Raw genomic sequence first — 24,249 nt, forward strand, 5'->3', positions numbered from 1 at the left:
GCCATCAATTTTCATATTAATGTTAATAGATAAACATGGGCTCGTATTGTTCCTTACTAAACTATACATTTTTTAAAATTTACTCCATTCTTTAATCTCTTTTATATTACTGTGTTTTCATCTCCATTACTCTACATTACCGTCCATGGCTGTGTTTCGGGAGACCGACCAACAAGGGCTGCAATGCGATTTCAGGACTCGTCGCAATGCAATGATTTCACAATTGCAATATATAACCTATTTAGCAACTCTGCTGATCCTTTCTTCAGTCCTTTCTGTCCGTGACAGTATACTACCAGTTTAGTTTTTTGTTTTTGTTTTTTGTTTTGCAGGCTGATGTCTTAATTACCTGATGGTTGCAACAATACCAGCGCACGTAGTCTCCCCTACCGATGGTAGCATACCATATTCCCGGATGCAGGGCAACAGACTGACTCAGACCATTACGGACTCGGACCAGAGTGATTCGGCCCAAATTACAGGCTGATTTGGCCCATATATCTGGCTGATTCTGAGCACGTGAAATATTATTAAGTTTCTTCCTGGATTTAAATGTGACATTTAAATTTGTTTTAAATATGCTATTTGTCATTATTTCCCCAAGTACCTTGAAAAGTTCAAATCTGCATCAAAATTTAAATTATCACCGCTTGTTTATTACATTGTATGATTATTGCGTCCTTAATTAATTTAACTGCAAACACTAATGGTGTGATCATCTGACCATGAAGGGCCAAATCCGTTTGACCAACGCTGCTATAGGCCTTATTAAGGCACTTTTGATGTAATTTGCCAATTTTATGAATTTATTACCATTCTAGAACATAAATACAGTGCTCACTTTAAATAAACGAGATCATTGGTTACAGAGAAGTGTTATTATACGTAGTAATATAAAAGTGTATATTCAGAAATAAATATTTAATGATTTAATGGATTTAATATGTGCAATTAATTAAAAAATGTCAAATGTTTCCAAGTTAGAAATGAAAATAAGTTGATTTACTGGTTCGAGATTCAATCAAAAGGACAATAATTCAACGACAACAGATGATAAAAATTTAATGATGGTATCAAAATATGTTATACTATTGTTTTGCTCATCAACAACTCTTCATACAATTTTTTTTTTGGTAGATGTAATGCGAAAAAAGACACGATTTACATGAAAAACCAGTAAATACATTGGGTCATTTTGTATGCATTACTGTTTGATAGTATTGATGATATCTGAAAAGTTAACTTTACATTTCTTTTACTGAAATAAGAGAAAAGTTATTTTGTTTTTAAACAATCCCAATGCGATATCTCATATCTATTTTGTTCTGCTTTCGCCTAGAAATTTACTAATAATTATCTGACCTAAATTTAAAGGCCGACAATCAGCCTTTCATAATTTTTTGTTATCCTTGCGAAAACAGTAATAGCTACTAAAATAAATTAGGTATGAATTTTCCATTGCTTTTTTAAAAATATTTTACCTGTTCCGAATCAGCGTGTAATGTGGGCCGAATCAGCTATGGTCTAACTCGGCCAACTTTCTGATGCGGCCCCAATCAAGGAAGTGGTTTTCATGAATACCCGGAAGAAACATACCAGAGACTTTATCATTGCCCATTTAAACATAAAGTGTGTAACGTACAAGTTTACAGAAATTTGTGTCGCTAAAACTGCTGATTTTTTGTTAAGGTTATATTGGAATGAAAGCTCAGTTCTTCCGTTAATGCCAGTCTTTGTTGATGAGAGCAAACTTGAGAGGAGGGATCGTACTGCCAATGATGGTGGGATAATATTTATTCCTTTAGATATCCCAGCACGAAAGATGTCAGAACTAGAATCTGAGCACCTGGAGTAGATTACTTATGAACTACATAAGACTATATGTTTAATCCATTCCATAGTGTGTATAATAATGAAAACTCCTTTCAGAAAATCTCGTAAAAAATCACAGGGGCTCGTATCGTTGCTTACAATTGACTAGTCCTACATGTAAGACCTCGACGCTGATATTTATGTTGTGGGTGTCGAGGTCTTACAGTCTAACTAACGGCGCTGTGTAGCGTGTTTTGATGTCGACTAACATCGTTACGAAAGTCAAATTCTCAGGAATATTGCACACAACTGACAACTACAAAAAGACGCTTTTCTACAAAGTAAATTGATAATGTTTTAGTGAGACTTTACTTACTCTGATGTCTTTTCTCTAATAGATTCAAATTATCAACAACAACAAAATAAAGGACCTGTTTTCAAGTTTCGTTGGCTGACATTTCAGTTGGCTGGAAAGCGATGAAAGCCGGGAATGCCTAAATCGGGTTAAGTTGAATTATTATTCTTTAACAAAACGAATACAAATATATTATGCCTATTGGAACTGTAACCAACGGTTCGTTTCGTTCAAGAAATATATCCCCAACATGTACCTACTTTGAACTTACTTCGGCATACCTCGACTACCGTCCCATTGCAATACAATTATAATGTATGTCGACTGAACGTGAAAATGCGTCCATTTTCTATTATCATATTTTCATTCCGCCAGGATAAAGACAGCACAGTAAGTATATTAATTACACAAAAATTAGTGGAAGAGTGTTGATATAGGCTGCCAAGCATGTGAGATGTTCCAGAAACTTTGATTACTCATTCCGATGTCGATGACAACGGAACACGCTATACAAGGCCATTAATTGGATAGTAAAGGTAGCACTAAAACAAGTGCTATGTCTTATATTGTAGGACTAACAATTGACTTGTCATACATGTGCTATATAATATAGTTATTATATAGTACATGTATGCCAGGTCAGTTGTAAGCAACGACACGAGCCCTAAATTTTGATATACAGGACCTATCCAAATCCCGATCTCTACGGATATTTTTCATCGGGCACGTATAATTATAAACTCGATATGTTTTAAAAATGTATATAATTAATCATGTGTTGATAACATTCTTACAAATAATCAAAGCCAGTGTATTAATACCTTACATGCAATTACTGATTTTCATGATATGGTCTTACTCGGTTAAGAGATACTGTGCATTTTTATCATCATCCGAAGGCAACTCAATTTGTTCATATTTGCAACAAGAACAATCCTCTTGTTAGAAGTAACTATATATAGACCTGTCAGCATTTTACCCATATCCAAACTGTTTCAGAAATGAATTGAGATCCAGCTAGCATAATTTTTGAGAACATTTTTAACATTAGGATGCTGTTATGTTTGCTTGAAGACTGGAGGAAGGCTTGTGATTAAAACAAATATGTAGCTAAGTCCTGATGGATTTGTCCAAGGTTTTTGACCATCTGAGGCCATTCTGATTACAACACAAAGACTTTCTCATTCACATCCTTTACCTCAAACAATAAATATCATCAACGCCAACATTAAATTCACACAATCAGTATGAAACCTAGGTGTTACTCTGGACAGTACTCTCACATTGCACCAACATGTCATGAACATATACAAGGCTGCATATCTTGAGCTGAGACACATCAGGTCAATTCGCAAATATCTTTCAGTTGATGCCACTAAAACACTTGTGTGTTCATTAGTACTTTCAAGACTGGACTATTGTAACTCAATTCTGTCTGGTTCATCTCAATACCTACTCCAGAAACTTCAAAAAGTTCAAAACACAGCTGCTCAGATCATACTTAGAGTACCACGATCAGAGCACACCTCCCGGCTGCTCTGTACCCTACACTGGCTATCCATTCAATCCAGAATCAAACACAACATTTGTTCTCTGTGCTACGTTTCACTGTCGGACTCTAGTCCAATATACCTATCCGACCTCACCCATGTGTACACATCAGCAAGATACTTATGCTTCTCTTCTGACAATCGTATACTCATTATTCCCACTATGAAAACAAAGTCATATGGACAGCGTTCTTTTGCATACCAGGGCCCAGCAACGTGGAATGAATTGCCTACTGAACTTAGACACAAAGACACAGTGATCACATTCAAGAGGGCTCTCAAAACTCACTTATTTTGACTGCAAGAACAAACTTAAAGACCTAATAATGTTTCCTACCTGAAATATTCTCAGCATGTTTATTATTTTTTAATGTTTTTTTAATTTCATGGCATTTGTTTTTTTAATAATATTATTATATGTTTGTTATCTTATAGGTGTTGTCTAATGTTGTAAAGTGCTTAGAGTTTCTAAAGATTAGGTGCTATACAAAGTCATTATTATTATTATTATCTCCATCATGATATTCTTATTGGTGAATTAAGAGCTTTTGGTATGACTGAGTAGAACATTTTATTAAGCTATTTGTTTAGGGCCGTAGAGAGTGATCATGGGTGTTGGGGTAAAAAAACACCCGGGCCTCTCCTAGTTCTTGTTAAAACAAAATTTTTCTTTTTTCAAATGGGCCCCTGGGATATATCCTCGGCTGACCCCACCCTCTTGTTGGCTCTTTGTCTGTTGAATCGAAAGCAAAAAATTAAGTTGCAGGGTGTCTTGAGTAGATGGACAAACTCTAAAAGGGGTTCCTCATGGATCAATCTTTTTGTGTTGTTTGGCCTGGGCCCAGGCCTTGGGGATATATCCCTGGCTGCCCCCACCCTCTTGTTGGCCCTGTATCTGTTGAATCCAAAGCAGTAAATTAAGTTGCAGGGTGTCTTGAGTAGATGGACTGAAACTCTAACAGGGGTTCCTCAGGGATCAATCTTTTGTCCATTACTTTTTAATGTTTTTATGAATGATATCTTCTGTTTTATTACATATGTAAATTAGGCTGATGATGTTACTTTGTCCTTTTCCTCACAGTATTTTGACACTGATTATCGCTCTTGAAGCAGGAATCCAGATTCTGATTGACTGGTTTACTGCTAACACAATGCAAGCCAACCCTGAAAAGTTTCAAACACTAACTGGGGGTAATAAGACATTCAGCATGAACATCGTACTAATCATAAGCAGTATTGTCATACAATGTGAAGAAATTGTTAAACTGCTAGGAACTGACGTTGACTATCAACTGCAGTTTGATTTACATGTAAAAAATCTCTGTAGGAAAGCTTCAGGACACATGGTACTAATTGCATGGAAAAATGGGAATCAGTCAGTGAGTCTGGAAATGGTCAAAGGTAAAATAGATTGTATATGGGTTTGGCTGGCCAGAATTAGTTGATAATGAAAGATAGATTGTAGTAAAAAAGAATCTTTTGAGTGGCTTATCCTAGTTGTAACTGACAAAAATATAGAGACATTCTTTTATTGATGGAATTTCAGTCCTTTAACAGTCTTGAGTTTTGGAACACCCATTACTAAAATTAGCACTTGACTTTGGTGTGGAATTGAAAGCACATGTTCAAACACATGTACTTTCAGAAAATGCAGCGGCTCATATTTTTTTTCTCTGCAAAGAAGTTGTCATCCAGGTTTCATCTATACTGATAAATATAGGTTTGATCATGAGCACTCAGAAATTTAAAGTTATTGAATTTTTAATACACTGTATCATAGTGTTTGCATAGGTTTACTATGGGAACTGAATTAGTACCATGAGTCCTATAGAGAGCTACAGCAGTACACAGTGTCTACAACTAACTTTACTATAAATGTAATCATATGGTTCTCTTTGTGGATAACAAGCAAAATTAATACCTTTTATAAACCACAGAGTAACTGTCAGTGAGACATTAAACATATTCAGATATATCAACTGATGGCAATTGGGGGGGGGGGAATTGTGTAGAGTGTGTAGATTTGCCTGTGTTAGATGGAGTATTTTGTACATTGGTTAATATCTATGCAAAGACATAAAGGTTATACAATTTATCATTTTTAGAGTAATTATGGTAGGTAATATTATATTTCCTCATTGTGTTTTGAAAGATTATGCTTCAGAAATGATTACTTAGGTCTCTTCCACGATGTTTACTGATGATGACCTCCTATGATTTTGCAGCATACTAATTTCATTCACAAGGCAACTATCTGTCCTGAAACCTATTGGTCAGAAGCTCAACAAACTGACAGTCTTACATACATTTATCCTCTCCAATTTCAATTTCTGTCCCATAGCCTGGCATTTCTGCAGTAACATGAAAACTGCAAAAATTAGAAAAAATACACAAGTGGTGTTTGTGTGATGACTTCTCAAGCAACTATCATAAACTCTTAATTATGGCAAAAACACCTAAAGATGCACAGATTTTGGGTAATGACCCTTGAGACTTTAAAATTTCAGAATAATCATGCCTCCAAATGTTTGGATGATTTGATGTTTTAAATACAATAAATATAATTTTTTAAAAAACAAACAACATTTGGCAAAAATATCCTTTAGATACGCAGCTACCATTTTATAGAAAGAGCAATCAAATCATATCAGAGAGCAATCAGCTTTTAATGCATTTAGATCTTAAATTCCGTCCTGGGTTGGTAATATCTGTGAATTTAATCCCTCCTACACACACACTCTGATGATGACCACAAATGTCTGTGTTAACATTCATTTGTTATCTGTCCTTGTCTTATGTAAGTGCCCTACTGTTCACTCCTTTCTTTGTAAGTAAGGTATAAGCTGCATCACATCATGCTTTTTAGTCCCAATTAGATGCTTTGGCATTTAATTTAAATTAAAAAAATTCCCAGTAATTTATTTGGCTGAAATTATCCTAAATTATTTTAGTTTTAGTCACTGCCATTTAAAATGCTTTGCTTGCTCATGTTTCAAGTTTGCTTTGTGTGTTTTGTTCAATTTTGTCTATGTATTATGTTGTGTTTGTATGTCTTGCAAATCTATTTTGTAATGACTTGTTAGTTTTCTGTAATGTCAGTAAACAGCTAATTAGAGTGTATGTTAAATTGTTGTTTTAAATCATGCCGATGTGAAATGTATCTTATCTTCTTTTAGTGACTGGTCAGTATAAAATGCCACTCCCAGAGATGAAGTGACTGGTCAATATCAAACCCAAAGCTCGAGTGACCGGTCAGTATCAGTACTTCAGAAGCTACTGCATGATTTTTAAAGTTCATTAAAAGTTTTCTTTCAGTGTATTCTTTAAGAAACGTTTTTTTGCACACAGTGGTTTGATGGCAAATCTGTCTTGTTTGGTTGTAGAAAAATTCATCACAAAACAAAAAACGATTTTTAAGTGTCATTAATAAAATGAAGAAATACAGAAGTTGCTGCTGTATGTGTAGGAAGGCCATTCTTGATGTAGTGGATATTTTCTGCACTCAAAGAAGACAACTATTCTGTCGAAATGTTTGTATAATTTCGGAAACAGGATGGTGATGTCAAAGAAGGTGAAATTTTACAAATCTTCTAGCGGCATGCAAATAAAATAACTCCACTGTACAGATAATACCTAGAAAATATGCCATTCTTAATAATGACTTGTCAACAGTTGATTTCAGTTTGAGAATGTTATATAACATTGCAGCGTTTTACTTGGGTTTTAGAACGAAGAAACCAGTGCACACTAGAGGTGCACAGTATTATTAGTATACCGGTTCGCTGCAACATTTTTTCTAGTGGTACATACCATGGTACTTTTTCACTGTACCGGTACTACGGTAGTTTCTGTCAGTGAGGAACATATGGAAATTCCCAAGTAATCTTGTTATGACTATAATGATATTGCCAGCATATTAATGATATTACCAGCATATTTTTATTATTCATGACAAAACTGATTAAAATAATTATCTTTTTTACATTTTGGTTGTATCTGTCACAGATTAATGATGAATATTACAAATATAATTATATTTATATGTGCCAGTGTGGTGGCCAAATAGAATGTTTTGAGCGATATTTGGTGAAATCCAAATTTTATAAAAATTTTGGAGTAAATAAATATGTTTTATTTATTTATTAATGTATGTGAATGGACTAAGCAGCATCATGGTACAAAACTATAAATATACTATTTCAACCCAACCGCCATATTTCTCATTGTTCCACTCCAAGGTTTTGCAATACTGCTGAAAGTGGGGAAGTCAATGAGTAAAGTAGTTTGCTCTACAACTTTTACAATGTAGATAAAGTTAATATATACATACATGTGTTTCACTTGCTTGAATTGACGTTGTTTCTGGTCACTATTAGGAAAACCATGTGCTGTCAAAAGCAGGCAACTTATAGAGAATGCTCTGGTGGCCTAGTGTTTAGAGCATCTGCTTCAGATGCAGGAGGTTGTGGATTCGAACCCTGGCCGAGTCATACCAAAGACTAAAGAAATGGTGCTAACAGCTGCCTCGCTAGGCGCTCAGCATTAAGAGGTTAGTGTTAGGACTGGTCGGCCTTGTGTCAGGATAATGTGACTGGATGGGATATGATGCTACATGTCTGCAGCATGATCCCCCAGTGTTAGATATCACTACAAACTGCCACACTGTAGACACTGTAGCGATATGACTGAACAATTGTTAAAGCTACGTTAAAAATCCTAATCACACACACACACACACACACAGCTTATAGATAAAAGTTGCTTCTATGTGCTGGGGGAAATATGCTGGGAACATCACCAAGTAGAAGTAACGTTTCTAGTTTTTAAAATAGAGAAGCTAACTTTTAGGCTATTAGGAATTACTATTATCTTCACACTTAAATTAAGGTAAGCAAACAAAGTATTGGTTCTTGTTTTCATAATCTACCTCTCAAGTTCAGAAAGTGAAAATAGCTACACAGAGCTAGCAACTTCTATGAAATACAAATCAGAAGTAAGGTTTAGGTGTGTACTCTCAAATCCAAATAAGTCTCATTCATACCAAAATAAAGAAACTGGAAAAACTTTAAACAACATTTTTTCAAAAACTGCTGAGAGAATTTAACTAAGTTTGATAGAAAACATCTATGGATGGAGTACTTTCAGCTTAATACAAATAATGCTGATGTGCAGTCAAATAATTACCACCATTATTTAAATATAAAAACCATTAAAAAACTTCTTAGGAATTGTTTACAGAATTTGACCAATTTGGACTCCAAGCATCCTGGCCTGTAAGGGTTTCATTACTGGACAAATGATTTGCTTTCATATATGTATAAATAGAGAGAAACCTTGAAACCGCTGTTTTCGGGACATATGCAGTAGACAGAATTGGAACAAATTTCTACACAAAGGATCCAGCTGAATCAGATTTCCTTGCTAACTGTTAATGTGTTAGCAACACAGGTATCAGCCAGATGGGCAACACACACAGCTGCCAACCCTCCCGACTTGCAGTTAGTGAAAGTGGGATAAAAATTAGTGAATTTTAAACACAGTGAAAAATTATATCTCCATCCACTTCACCGGTCAGTACTGCATTATATGAAAATCCCAAAATAAAATAAAACATTATTTACACTGATTACATGTACTGTTTGCAGCCGAATTTACTGATAAACACATTATTTATCATGATATGATGCTGTGGCAGTCTTGAACTTCCTCAATCAGGCTATGGTAAATTTGTTTTCAAAACAGTTCAGACTTCTTGCCTGCTGAATAATCTTGGCGACTAAAATTGTTGCAAATCTTCAGCACCTAAGGAGGCACTAAAGATTGTCTTATTTCTCTTCACGATACAATCTTTCATTGTCACTGTTGCTGATCTCCAACTGAGAAAGACGGTTATGTTCAACAAGAAGGCTCACAAACAATGCTTTAGCATTGGGAGCATGCATGACTTGAGTTGGCTTAAAGTACTCCGAAACTGAAATCTGCTGGGGGTGCTATAACAGTGCTTTTTCACATCATTCTGCCACATGCCCATAAGGGCTCGTATCGTTGCCTACAATTTATCTGTCATACGTGTGCTATATAATAATATTACTACATGGTACATGTATGACAGATAAATTGTAAACAACAATACCAGCCCTTGTGCACATTCCCATTTGTAAAATTCACTGCACACAACTGTGTGAAAAGCATAATGTTTGATGGCTGAATGCTAGGCCAAATTCTGGCGTAATACAATCTATACTTCACTTTTTGTTGAAAAGAAATCTTTTTCCTTGGAGCTGAAAACATTTTAACTGCAGTGTAGCTTAATTACAAAATGGTATTAATCCAGAAGATGAAACATCGAATGGTGAAATAAGCTAAAATGCTTGTTAACGGTCCAACTGTACAAATCTGTTGTAGTTCTACTAATATCACGACTAGCAGAACGAGACCACTTTGGCAACTGCCGATATCACAACTAGCACTTAACAGGACAATTTAAAATAATTGAGAATTGGGGAATTCGTGATATTTTTTGCATGCAGCATGAATTAGTGAATCACTGCAGAAAGTCATGAAATTTACACCAAATTTGTGAGGGTTGGCAGCTATGAACACAGGTATCAGCCAGGTGGGCAACACAGGTATCAGTCTGGTGGGCAAACTCTGATGTGCCTGGAAGAAGAGCACTTCCTTCCTACACCCAGCAGAAATGGTCCTCCTACCATGCACTAAATTTCTCTGAATAGTACAACACTAATGATGAAAAGTCGTGGCAGTTTATGTTTGTTCACCGTTCAGAGAAAGAAAAATTAATCGTAACAGATCAAAAAATCATTTTTTATTGACACGTCAGCTTATTCATTTAAAAGAAATAGTATAGTACCATAGTAAATTTAAGATATTGGATGGTGGGGGAAAAATGAATACCCACTGCCCACCATTGTTGGCTTGATTAACTCGAGTGCTTGCATTTGCATGGCATGAACAGGCAATTAAATAGTTTCCATAGTATTTTTATGGCATCATTGACTGCAAATAACTTATTTTTTATTTATGTACTGGTATTAAGCAGCTAAAGACAAGACTGGGTGACCCTGGAGAGGAGACCTGCAGTTTGGATACTCTCCATAGAATGTCCATAGTTATTATTTTATTTTACAAGACATGCTAAAAATGGAGACAACTAAAGCATTCTCAGTGAACAAAATAGAGGAAAGTCTTTAGTGTTTTTAATGAAAAATGAAGAAATAACTTTACACAGCCATTGAATCTTATTTATAGATGGTATAGAGCTTAGGTTTTGAGTTATGATGGTCTTTTTCTTCTTCTTTTCACAGGACTTTGACTTGCATAATACTTGCTAGCAGAAAGAAGGACTTAATCACAAAATGGATAGGTTGGGGCTGGACCTCAGTGATGGTTCTTCTTCAGATAAGCAAGAAAATCCTCAGGGATCTCATCGTCAATCAATTCAAAGGAGTATTCAGTCTCTTGTTCATGCATGTCAGTGTCGTGATACAAACTGCAGGATGCCTAGTTGTCACAAGATGAAACGTGTAGTTGCACATTCTAAATATTGTAGTAAAAAGAGAGACCATAAATGTCCCATTTGCAAACAGCTTATTGCGCTTAGTCGTTATCATACTAAACATTGTAAAGAAAACAAGTGTCAGGTGCCATTCTGTCTTGAAATCAGCTTGGAACTTAGACAGCAGCGTCTTCAACATCGCCTTCAAAAGGCTCATTTGTTAAGAAGGAAGATAAATTCAATGCAGAGGAGTCATACAGCTGCAGTAACCAGCACACCCACAAATAAAACATCACCATCTGCAGCAGTGCAGACCTATTCAGTAGAAAAACAAGCCCCAGATCCCCCTCCTGCAGCTATGCAAACTACTTTTAAAGCACAAGACACTGCCCTATATTTTGTTCATGCATGTCAGTGTCGTGATAAAAACTGCAGGATGCCTAGTTGTCACAAGATGAAACGTGTAGTGGCACATACTAAAAATTGTAGGAAAAAGACACATAATGGGTGCCGCATTTGCAAACAGCTTATGGCACTTTGTTGTTACCATGCTAAACACTGTAATCAAAACAAGTGTCGAGTGCCATTCTGTCTTCAAATCAAGCACAAACTTAGACAGCAGCAGCTGAAACGTAGCCTTCAACAGGCTCAGTTCTTACAAAGAAGGATAAATTCAATACAGAGGAGTCAAACAGCTGCAGTAACCAGCACACCCACAAATCAACCCTTACCATGTGCAGCAATGCAGAGCTATTCAGGAGAAAAACCAGCCCCGGGTCCCCCTCTTGTGGCTATGCAAGCTGCTCTTGAAGCACAAGAGGCTGCCCAGCGTCAAGCAGGGATGGGTATTGGTAAACCAGCCACGAGTACTATGCCTCCACCCAATTCAAAGCCTCCCATTTCTGCTATACCCCGAACCATCCCTTGGTTTCCACAGCAAGTGCAGCTTCCTCCAACCCCACAACCTCCTCAACAAGCTTTCCGGGCTCAACCTAGTATGGCTCAGTTTCAGAGGACAATACCTCCAGTTCAGCAGGGTGTCCAGAGAATGCCAATTCATCAACCACAGGTCGCAAATGCCATGAATATGCAGCCTTTCCGCCCTGCTGGTCAGGTGCAGCACAGCCAGGCACTCCAGCAGTTGCTGCATACATTGAAATCTCCCAACTCCCCTCAACAGCAGCAGGAGGTGATTAGTATTCTCAAAATATACCCACAGCTGATGGCTGCCTTCATCAAGCAGAGAAGTCAACAGGGACTACATCAGCAGCAGCAACAGTTACAACAACAACATCATCAGAATCCAGCATTGCAAATACCTAGCATGCAACAGCATCTGCAGCGTCAGCCCCAAAGATTCTCTTCACAACAGGAATTGCTGTGGCGGCAGAGGTTACAGCAGAAACCACAGACTTCACAATTTCAGCAACCACAGCCGCCATATCCAAAGGTTCAACGAACTAGAATGCCATTCACTCAAGATAATCAGCATCTGCCACAATATCCTCAAGAAACTATGAATTATATTCAAAGTACAATGCCTCTAGTTCAGCTGGGTGTCCAGAGAATTCCAATTCATCAACCACAGGTTGTAAATGCCATGAATATGCAGCCTCCCCATCCTGCTGGTCAGGTGCAGCACAGCCAGGCACTTCAGCAGTTGCTGCAGACATTGAAGTCTCCCAACTCCCCTCAACAGCAGCAGGAGGTGATTAGTATTCTCAAAACATACCCACAACTGATGGCTGCCTTCATCAAGCAGAGAAGCCAGCAGGGACTGCAGCAGCAGCAGCTACAACAGCAACAGCGTCATCAGAATCCAGCATTGCAAATGTCAAGCATGCAACAGCAGCCTCAGTATCAACCCCAAAACTTCACGACACAACAGGAAATGCTGTGGCAGCAGAGGTTACAGCAGCAACAGCAACTACAGACTTCACACTTTCAACAACCACATCCGCCATATCCACAACAAACTAGAATGATTTTTACTCAAGATAACCAGCATCTACCACAATATCCTCAAAAAACTATGAATTATATTCAGAGAACAATGCCTCTAGTTCAGCACGGTGTCCAGAGAATTCCAATTCATCAACCACAGGTTGCGAATGCCATGAATATGCAGCCTCCCCGTCCTGCTGGTCAGGTGCAGCACAGCCAGGCACTCCAGCAGTTGCTGCAGACATTGAAGTCTCCCAACTCCCCTCAACAGCAGCAGAATGTGATATGTATTCTCAAAACATACCCACAACTGATGTCTGCCTTCATCAAGCAGAGAAGCCAGCAGGGACTGCAGTAGCAGTAGTTACAACAGCAGCAGCATCATCAGAATCCAGCATCGCAAATGCCTAGCATGCAACAGCCCCAAAACTTCAATTCACAACAGGAAATGCTGTGGCGGTAGAGGTTACAGCAGCAACCACAGACTTCACATATTTCAGCAACCACAGCCTCCATATCCACAAGTACAATGAACTAGAATGCCATTCACTCAAGATAACCAGCATCTGCCACAATATCCTCAACAAATCGTTCAACAAGTCCAGATGTTCCATCGTTTGGTTGGCAGTCAGCCAGTCAATTCACAGCAAATGCTCCCCCAAACTGTCCAGCCCTTAGCACAAAAGGCAATCCAGTGCATTCCCCACCCTCACTGCCACAGATAGTCAGATCCCCTCAACCCACTCCTTCCCCATGACATCAGCTAAACCCCTCACCACATCAAACACAATGTCACTTCATTTACCTTCTAAACAATCCCCACACCAAGGGCTGTCGGAAACACCAGAACTTAGATGAACTGAGATCAAGTTATGTTATCGCAGTTTCTGGCTCGTGATGCTGTGTCCCAAGCTCAAAACTCTGGACCAGATATGTCCCTTCTACAATAGGACCCTGAAGTGGCCCCTCTGAAACCACAAGACCACCTCACATTATTTGAAAACCTTATAACAGAAACTCAAATTAGTTTTGAAACAGAAATGGCAGTGTGACAATGGCAAATAACTTCCAGTGGACTTGAGAGAAAAAAACATAATTAGTATGACATGTTCTAGAGATTGTTTTCAATATTGCATTTGTATTTGTGTGTTTTCCATTACCTGAACAAAGTGTCAATTTTTTTAATTATTTGTTTCAGCTGAAAATTGTTTTATTATTAGATTTATATCATTCATCAGCATTGTACATATCACATTATGCCATGCTTTAGCAGCATCTGTTATGATTGACTTTTAATTATGTGTTATGTATATCTATATTGTGTGTTAATTTTTTATGATTATAGATTGTAAAGGTCATTTAGTAAATAAGATACTAAATAGCTAATTTTGTTCATGATTGTGGGTTTGTACTTTATGATAAGGTCATTTTGTTTGGTAAACATGTTTATTTGGAAATTCTATGGTCAACCTGATTTCTGATTTTTGGCTGCTAAAAATTCTGTGAAGGTCCTGGCCTTGTTTACAGTTAGAAAGATTTGGAAATTAACCCATGACCTTTATTCTGGTTCTGTTAGTGTACCTTAATTCTTTATATAAAGGTAGCAATAAACATAATTATTTATTCCTATTTTAAACATCTGTAGTAAAATCAGTCCTTTAGCTGTGTTCAATTAATGTTTGGGAGGATTTATTTATTTCAATTATTTTTTTGAATTACAAAATGCTCAGACTCTAGGATAAAATCACTACTTAGGGATTATTGTGAATTCATTTAAAGACCTTCTGGATTATATCATTGTGATATATCAAGACTGTTAGCACATCAAACTATTCCAGACTATTGGCACATCTGCCCATTAAAAATTTACTTCATTCAGAACAACACATTTGGAATATTCAATACTTTTGGACTTTAGAACTTTTAGGACTACCTTAGATTTCATTCACAATACTGTAACTTATTTTTAAATAGTTACTTTGTATTTTAGGGAAATAAATTATTTGTTTAATTTCACAAAAGTTGATTTTCACTCCTTTCTAATACTTAGTTTAAGATCACATTGTCAAAACATATGTATTTCAAAATGTTTCAGATGACATCTGTATTATAGACATCATTAATATTATTAATTAATTGTATAGTCACCCAGATATCATTTGGGTCATTCTCAAAAAAGGTCAAAATCTTATTCCTGATTTTTTTGGATAATGAAACCACACAAAGTTCATCAATGTAAGCTTTATTTCATCACTTAACCATTAAAATGTGTAAAACAAACAATGAACACCAACTTTGAATTCAAACAAAATATTAAAATTGAAAATATAGCTCCTTGCTACTAGTAAATGTCCCTTGTGTTACAAATGCAATATAAGAATTATTTCTCCGAATTATCTTTAATATTAACGATGTAATCAGCTTAACATCTGTGATATATGAAAATTACTCAACTAATCCAAGATTTTTTTTTCTTATCTGTTTTTATCTTTTTTTTTCTTAGATTTATAAAATGACCTAGTAAAAAGGTAAAATCTAACTCACATATTTTTGATTATAATTCCAAAAGAATTTACTTATTTCTTATTTTTATCCTATATGTTAACAGGTGTCATCAAAATGGTGCTAATGTCGAATCTTGAACAACTGGAATGGCAAAGTAATTTTTAACTGGTTAATATTTGACATGTAACACAAGGGACAATAATGTAACATAAATGACTCAAATGGTAACACAAGTGATATTCAAACATTAAACAAATGTAACATCTATTTTTTTTCAAGAATATTCATTGTTATTGTTTGATGTAAATCATAAAGTCCAAAATATTCATCTATGATTGAATGAACACAGTTTACTGGTCCTTGATTTTTGATTTACTGATTTTGGTAACACAAGGGAATAAAAAGTAACACAAAGGACAGTTTTGTACTTCTCTCCTCCGTTATAAAAATATTTGTTGGATGTTGTGAAGATTAAACCTCAACATATTTGATTATTAATTGAAAAAGAAATTTCTAATGAAGTCACTTTCAATTCATCGTGTATAGATGGTAAAATTGAGGAAAATTCACAATACAAATTAAATAATCCTGTCATTTTTTCAATTTTTGTAAAGCTAAGGCCCACAGTTCACTATCAACACAGTACTTTTGTCCAACAAGCTTGGGGTCGGGAATAGTTCCAAATACATTCTCCATATCATACCAACACTCATCTCTAACAGCAAGTGGCCAATAAAAGGAGGAATTCTCCAAACTTCTTCCAACCCTGTGCATACAGCTGACATATACTTCAGCTTCATCACAGTCTGTTACTATTCCAGGATATGGTTTATTGTCATAACTCACTAATACAAACTTTCCCAATAAATCTTGAGGACTTAAATCAGAAATATCAAAATGACTGCTAATGTTCTCGGTGCTTTCATTGAGTTCAGACTTACTTTCAATGTTCTCTGATTCATGATGATTTGTTTCTGAATCGTTAGGTTTTGTCTCCTGTTTGTCCTCTGTTTCTGGCATAACGTTCTGAATTTCAATATCTTTCACTGATTCATCTACAGAAATCTTTGTATTTGGTCGATCCATTGGCAACATTGTGACAAAATGATTAGGAATCCAATTATGTTTTGACATGTCTTGTTGTTGTCCACATTATGTAGCTCGTTTGAGTAGATCTTTCTTCCCTCGGTTTAACCAATCGGTGTAGATCCTTTCTTACATTTGGGTTTCCTAATAAAGGATAGACGGAAAATATTCTGCGACAAAGAACACTCGATAGTGCAAATATTTGCCATATACCCATATAGGATTTGTTCTTGCAGATTTTCATGATTTCATAGATCCGTTCGATTTGTCCATCAGAGAGTGCTTCATCTGAATATTTGTCAGAATAGAAGGCATATGTTTTTGCAAGAGAATCATTCATTGGATCGTCAGTTCCTCGTTCTAAGAACGTCTGGTTCAAATATGATTCCTTGTGGATACAAGATTCAATTATTATTCTAACTCGCATTTCTTCCCCCATATCTTCATTTCCAGAAGCAATCACACTTCCTGAATAAGGTAAACAATTGCCGTCAGCAGTTATCATAACAGGATATAGTGTGGTGTCCTTTGGTATGTCAGAGGGACAAAGCAGTAGAGTGTTTTCATCGACTTCAATTCCTTCATTCATGATAAACGGAGAAAGTCAAAATTCAATGTATATCTCTTTTCATCTATAAGCTGATGTATGTGTACACATTTTTCTTTAATGTCACTAAACGTCTGACATTGTCCGAGTTCTACCAACATTTCTGAGAAAAAAGCCTTTCTAGTGGCTGAGTCACCTATTATCTTTGGCTGATGCTTTGTTTGTACCAGTTTGATTTCTTCCTTCTTAGTGTACTTACTTTTCTCATGCTTAGTTTCTGTCTCATTTTGAAATTTGTCATTTGGTGTTTTACTGTATGAATTTGTTTCCACTTTTCCATCAATTAGGCAATGATGTTTCATTTGGTGTTCTGTATGATAAGAACCTTCGGAGCAAACACAACTAACATCTCTATACAATATTCCTCCATATCCTGAGTACTTTATCTGTGTAGTTTCATGGTTCCTGGAACGGGTTTCATTTTCTCTTTTGAAAGGATAACAGTCTTGTCATCTGTTGTTTTTTGTCCTATTTCATAAACACTGATGAATTCTTCATATTCTCAACAAATGTTTGAGCATTTGTTATATCAACTCCGTGAAGCACTAATTCATTTGCCCTTCGCTTAAGTGCTCCACCGATACCATCTGGCACTCCTTTGCTGTGACCACTCTCGTGAAAATTCCATTCACCATTTACATTTCGTGAAGCCATCTCTTTAGTGAATACATGTAGTAAAAAGTTTCCTTTCTGTTTATATTGACTTGCTGGACCATCGCTGAAAAAGATCAACCCATCAATAGTTGGATTTTCCTTCAAGGTTTTGTCTAATAATGGTTCAATGAATGCCCACACTGAGCTAGGACTATGCTCCAAACTGTCTGAAACAGCACAGAATGTCTCGGAACTTAACGTAGTGTAACAACACCTGTGTGAAGGGTAATTTGCTTCTTTGAAGCCCCGAAATGCATACTTTGTATTTCGTTTGATAGCTTGCATTGGAAATTTTCAGCGAAATCCACATGTATAAAAACTTCATTTGGCTGAAGATTCTCTTTGGTTTTTCTGTAGTAGTCCATTTGGTTAGCTATATTGAAGCAGTGTATCTTAAATCGCTTCATGTCAGTGGCAAATGTGTCCATTAATGAGTTGATTGAATCTGTTACTGTCTCTTTAACAGTAAGTGTGACCTCTCGCTCCTCATTTTTAACGATTTGTTTCTCTTTCTTTGTTTTCCATTGAAACCAGGTTGTTTCAGCATTGTTGTCTTCGCCGTTGTTTTTCAATATATTAACCTCAGCACATTTCTCACATTGTCCATACATGCAGTTAAGATCTTTGATGTTACAACTGAAAATTTTTGTTAAGTTCTGACAGGTTTTTTGTTTCGATACGTTTAAGCTTATAGAGTGCATCTACAAGATATTGCGTATTCTCATGTTGCTTGCATGCGCAAGTATCACGATCTCTCTCTTTTGGAGGTTGGACCCAAAATGGTCTAAGTCTACAAAATGTTGAGTAGCTAATACTAAAATCTGTGTTCTCAAGTAAAAATTTCTCATGTATCTTGTAAATTGTGTCGGTTAAAATTCGCCTCTGTTTTTTAACACCCTTTTTCGTAACTGTTTCCTTTATTCCAGGAGTGAGTTTGCTATTATCGTCCCTTTCAAAGAAATTCCAAATCTTCGTTCTTAATCTGTATGACACTGAACCCTTCTTAAGACGGTCATTACTTGTTTGAATTTGAAACTGTTCTTGCTCTATTTAATAATTTGTACTTCTTTAATAGTCTACCTCTTATTATCTCTGATAAGTACTTCTTCTGTTTGTTCTTAGAGAGTCTATACTTGTCCTTAAGATCTTCATTCAGGGAAAAGTGAAATAAGAGGTTTTTTGTAGCCTTGCTCTTCATTTCTCGTCTTTCTTTTCGAGTCATGCTGCCTTGCTCTGTGTTCCAGTTTCTCAACAATTTCTTTGTCTTTGACCTTGGTGTATCTGGAACAGATCCTTTTCCTTGTGACTTCTTAGCTCTTTGAAGTCGGACATAAAGTTTATGTGTAAGTCTTTTCTGAGCTTCGAGCTTCTCTTTCAACTTTAAGTTGTCTCGATAACATTTTGCCATTAGTCTTTTCTTTCTACGAGTGTTTTGATGCCCCATTGGTTGAGCTGTTTCTCTAGGTGATGAAGGAGGCGTAAGAATTTCATTATCTTCCTTCTTCCTCTTACGTTGAGTTGTTTTCCTTTTTCTCCATTCCTTTCTCTGCTTTCTTTGTTCTCGGGGAGTCATATTTCCTATAAGTTTTAGTTTGCCGACTCCAAGATCTTGTTGGTATTTTGCCCTGCATTTTGCTTTGTGCTCCTCTCTTCTTAACGGATCGGCATCTCTTTTTAGTCGATAACGACGTTTTTCTGCATTTGTTAAGGCCATTATGATTCTACTTTACATTCTGAAAAATAAAAGAAACCAATGGTTCATTATCATCAAATAAAAGTATATAAAAGCTTTTTTGTCCATTCCCTTATTTTTTAGATTTTTGGGTTAAACAAGAGAATCACATAAAAAGATAAAAAGGCATAAAAAGTTTCATTTTTATTCTTTGTGGTTATATTAATGGTAGCAACAACATAAGACAGTAATGAGTATGTTAACGAATGACAAAATATCTTTACGATGGACAACCATCAATTATATATTGTTTTTTCCACTGCTGTTTTGTAGTACTATCAAATAATTAAGCTTGGTATTTTTTTAGTCACTTGTGTTACTAAGGATGTGGTTAATATTTATTTCTACTGAAAAGTAAACTCATTTTATGCAAGTATTTCGATGTTATATTCTAATATTTTCTGTTATTTTTGCTATAAAGAATGATGTAACTTATCCTAAATTTATTCCTTGTACAAAATGTATGCTTGAACTTTTAAAAAAAAAATATATAGTTTATGTCCCTTGTGTTACCGTATTTGTCACTTGTGTTACTAAATTCTATTTGACAGTTTTGGTTCATTTAAATTTGTGATCCAGTGGTTTATCATTGAATGCAAACAGGTAAATAAGCGTTTACTTATGATCAAATCATAATTTTATTATTCATAAAATGCTATGCCGTGAAAGACAATAATTTTGTCACTATTTTTATTAAATCAGTCCCTTGTTTTACATTTTTTACAGTAACACAAGGGACAGTAACACAAGGGACATATTTACCTGTGTTTCTCATTTATTTCACAATATATGCTTCCTAGCAGAATGATTCAACAATATTTTTAACCATGGTGTGATATACAAATGCTACACACAAATTTATTATAAAATCAATATATTTACTGTTTATATATGGAGTAACAATGTGGACAGAAATAAAAGTTACGGCATTACCATACATACCTTTAATCTTAATAAAAACGTCCTTGCTGCATCATATCGTCTGCTCCATTACCAATAACTCCAAAGAGGAAGTTCTACTTGAGGGAGAAACTATTTATGAAATTATTTCATAAGAAAGACAACTCTTACTCAGATAATGATATATTGAGTAACACAAGGGACACGGCGAAATGCACTTTGAATTTATTGGAAATTCCTATAAGTTTCACAATCTTTTGGTGTAAATAAGACTGATATTTACGAAGAAACAATGTGATACAATAATAACCTGAAGGTTTAGGGAAAATACTTTAATATATGTGATATAAATTAACACAAATTGATTGTGTTACGGCGAAATCACATCAAGATTTTACAAAATTCAATGAACCAAGGGGCAAACGCTGAAAAATTCAGACAAGGAATGAACCATTTTCTATTAAAATTTATTTTTGTAATAACTTAAATTGACATTGCAAGCTAAAAAGGGTGGAATTAAATCAAAATTGGTTTAAATATACCAGAAATCACACAATTATCAATATTTTTTGAGAATGACCCATTTACTTCATCATCAGCTTGAATTCTGTAAGAAAGGCTTTAATATCTACACATCATCCTTTTAACTTTAGCTCATTGGTCTTCGTCTCCATTTTAGAGACAGCTGTTGCAATGAAACTGTTTGATCTTTCCCAGGTGATCACAATGGTATTTTCATCATGCCTCCATTAAGTGAAAAACATCTAGAACATTTCCTGATATTCTTCTGTTGGGAATCAGTTTTGTTTCTGCAGCCAGTTCCATTTTTCCGATCAAAATCGTGAAACTTGATTGATACATTCATTTTAAGGTTACAGTTCAAGCTCCCCTCCCCGTTTTTTTAATATAGCTCTGCTAGGTATAGACCAGAAGAATTGAATGGGATGATCTAATGTCCATCTGTCCATCCATTGTTTGTTATTGCAACTCCTCCTAAAGTACTTGAAAGCTTATTATGACATAGTTGGACATCCAAAACATCAGCCAGCATGAAACTCTAGTTATTGCTACTTCTCCTGAATGAAAGCCGTATCAGCATGGGAGTTTCAACAGTAGACTTTATATAATGTGTAATTGTTTTAAAATAAAAATTGTACTGATCTTGTATCCAATATGGCTCCCGAATGGCCATCTTGAAAATCTTGTCGTTGAAGTTGTATGACATTGAGTATTTACCAGTGCCTTGTGTCTAGTTGGTACTAAAAGATGGTGCTGATCAGACATCCAGTATGGCTCCTGTGGCAGCCATCTGGAAAATTGTGCTTTTGCTATTTCGATGAAATGGAAAGTCACAAGAACATGAGGTTTTCACCAGAAGATGAACGATAAACACAGCGATAAACACAAGCTGGTCATGAATGCAAATGATCTGACTTACCTCAAATATAGTATGTCAGCTTGAAAGTCTTGTTGTCTTAGCTTTTTCTAACGGAAAGTCATTTAGACTTGGATATCTAGTTGGACTTGAAAATGATGTTGATCTGACATCCAATATGGCCACTGTGGCGGCCATCATTAAAAACTATTCCACCTGAATTGATGGTCACATTGACATAGGGTTTCACCAAATAGATTGTCATCATATCTGGTAGGTCCTGAATGAAACTTGTACCCCACAGACATCCAGTAGGTCTGCCATGATGAACATGTTGAAAATCATTTTGTCACTAACTCTCCTGAATGGATGGTCATATCTTAATGGGGTTTTCACCAAGTCTTGTAGTGATGTCTAGTCTGACGTGAATGAAAATGATATTGATCTAACATCAGTTATGGTTGCCACAGCAACTAATTTAAAAAATTATTGCTCAAAAGTTATTTTCAATACTCAGCAGTTTAAAATAGGAAATAGTCTTATAATTCCAGGAAATTATTTTAGGACCAGAGAACTCGAGTCCCATATTTATTTAATATACCCACCAGAGGGTAGAAGGGATGAAAAAAAATCTTTATTATTAAATTGATATGCCTGAGCATCTTTTTATTCTTTTAAAATGTGAAAAATTACATTTATTGGATTGCCTTGCATACTACTCTAATTTATAAAAAGTTGGTTGCATCTTTGAAAATTCCTCAAATTGCTGTGAAAGCCTTGAATTTTTTCCCAGAATGTGTTAAATTTATGAGGAAATAAAAATAAAGTTAAAACTTAAATTACGTCACTTTATAATTCAGAATTTGTGTCATTTCTTTTATTTACTCATGGAAATCATTAAAAAGGAATACATTTTGATGGATTAAATGACACATGACAAGGATGGTTACTAGATAGAGTATGATCGATTTGATTTTGTAATGCACTAATTAGTAAAATGGTTTTTACTCAGATTATGTATATCGAGATAAACAAAATAGCATGGAACAAATTCTACTTGCAAAATGTTTTCAGGTTCATGAAAATTCTTGGGCAAGCAACTCTTGAGACCATACAAACCATGTAACAATATTTGTATTGAATTTTAACCCATAATACCATCCTGATTTTTGTATTGCATTGATGTCAATAAAGTTCTAAAAAAAATACTGAGAAATCTCAGTTTGAGGAAGAGATTTTTTGTAATGTTTAGTGAAACTTTTCAGATACATTGACCAAATTTTGTAGATCATTTAAATTTGAGAAAAGGAGGTCACCTATTTATTTTGGGATCAAAAGGTACAAGGTCATGATCACAATGAATGACAAAACAATTCCCACAAAACGAAAGCACTGTACCACATGTTTTAACTAATCTTGCATGCTGCAGACATGTAGCATCATGTCCCACCCAATAGCATTATCCAGACACCAGGCTGACCAGTCCTAACACTAACTTCTTAATGCTGAGCACAAAGCGAGACAGCTTCTAGTACCATTTTTATTTATAAGTCTTTGGTATGATTCGGTCGGGGTTCAAATCTGCGACTTCCCACATCCGAGGCAGACGCACTAACCACTAGGCCACTAGAGCAGTAAAAATAAAAATGTAGAAGCATTGGTATCTGCCATTAGGTTGATGAAAGGGGTCTGTAATCCATTTAAGGTTTCATAGTGATCCTTTTATAGTAAGAGGGTCCAGACCCCTGTTGGGTATTCCACCAATTATGTCCCGTTCCTGGTAGTAAAATCAGGTGGCAAGAAACATTTAAATTGTTGATTACTTGCATTGAATTCTTTTTACACATTATTAATTTTGATTGGTAATGATAAAAGCATGAAACACTATAAAGGAAAAAACTGGATCAGTTGGCATTTGTGTGGTTTGGTTTGAATTTAGCACATAATAGGCTATACATGGCAACCAGTACATTTAGTGGAAGAAGAAGCCTGAAAAACACAAGGAGGAACCACCAACCCATGGGAAGCATTGTTATCTGCCATTAGGTTGATGAAAGAGGTCTGTAATCCATTTGAGGTTTCAAAGTGATCCTTTTATAGTAAGAGGGTCCAGACCCCTGTTGGGTATTCCACCAATTATGGCCCGTTCCTGGTAGTAAAATCACAAGGTGGCAAGGAACATTTAAATTGTTGATTACTTGCATTAGTTTAAA

General features: G+C 35.7%; 1 protein-coding gene and 1 pseudogene across 1 annotated transcript; one reads left to right on the top strand and one right to left on the bottom strand.

Moving 5' to 3' along the window:
* Positions 1–2,417: 2,417 nt before the first annotated feature.
* On the top strand, positions 2,418–15,198 carry LOC149797571 (uncharacterized). The gene is made up of 3 exons (XM_089962471.1): positions 2,418–2,557; positions 6,894–6,968; positions 11,043–15,198. Exon 3 carries the CDS (start codon positions 11,094–11,096, stop codon positions 13,533–13,535), a length of 2,442 nt encoding a protein of 813 aa, XP_089818597.1. The 5' UTR covers positions 2,418–2,557; positions 6,894–6,968; positions 11,043–11,093; the 3' UTR covers positions 13,536–15,198.
* Positions 15,199–15,403: 205 nt separating this feature from the next.
* On the bottom strand, positions 15,404–23,625 carry LOC149797572 (uncharacterized; annotated as a pseudogene).
* Positions 23,626–24,249: the final 624 nt, after the last annotated feature.

The sequence above is a fragment of the Sinohyriopsis cumingii genome, chromosome 6 (genome assembly GCF_028554795.1).
Source record: "Sinohyriopsis cumingii isolate HCF-2022 chromosome 6, ASM2855479v2, whole genome shotgun sequence".
NCBI classification, from domain to species: Eukaryota; Metazoa; Mollusca; class Bivalvia; order Unionida; family Unionidae; genus Sinohyriopsis; species Sinohyriopsis cumingii.

What these genes read in the sequence shown, in the direction of transcription:
- LOC149797571 (XM_089962471.1), top strand. Translation starts at nt 11,094, where the DNA reads ATGGATAGGTTGGGGCTGGACCTCAGTGATGGTTCTTCTTCAGATAAG.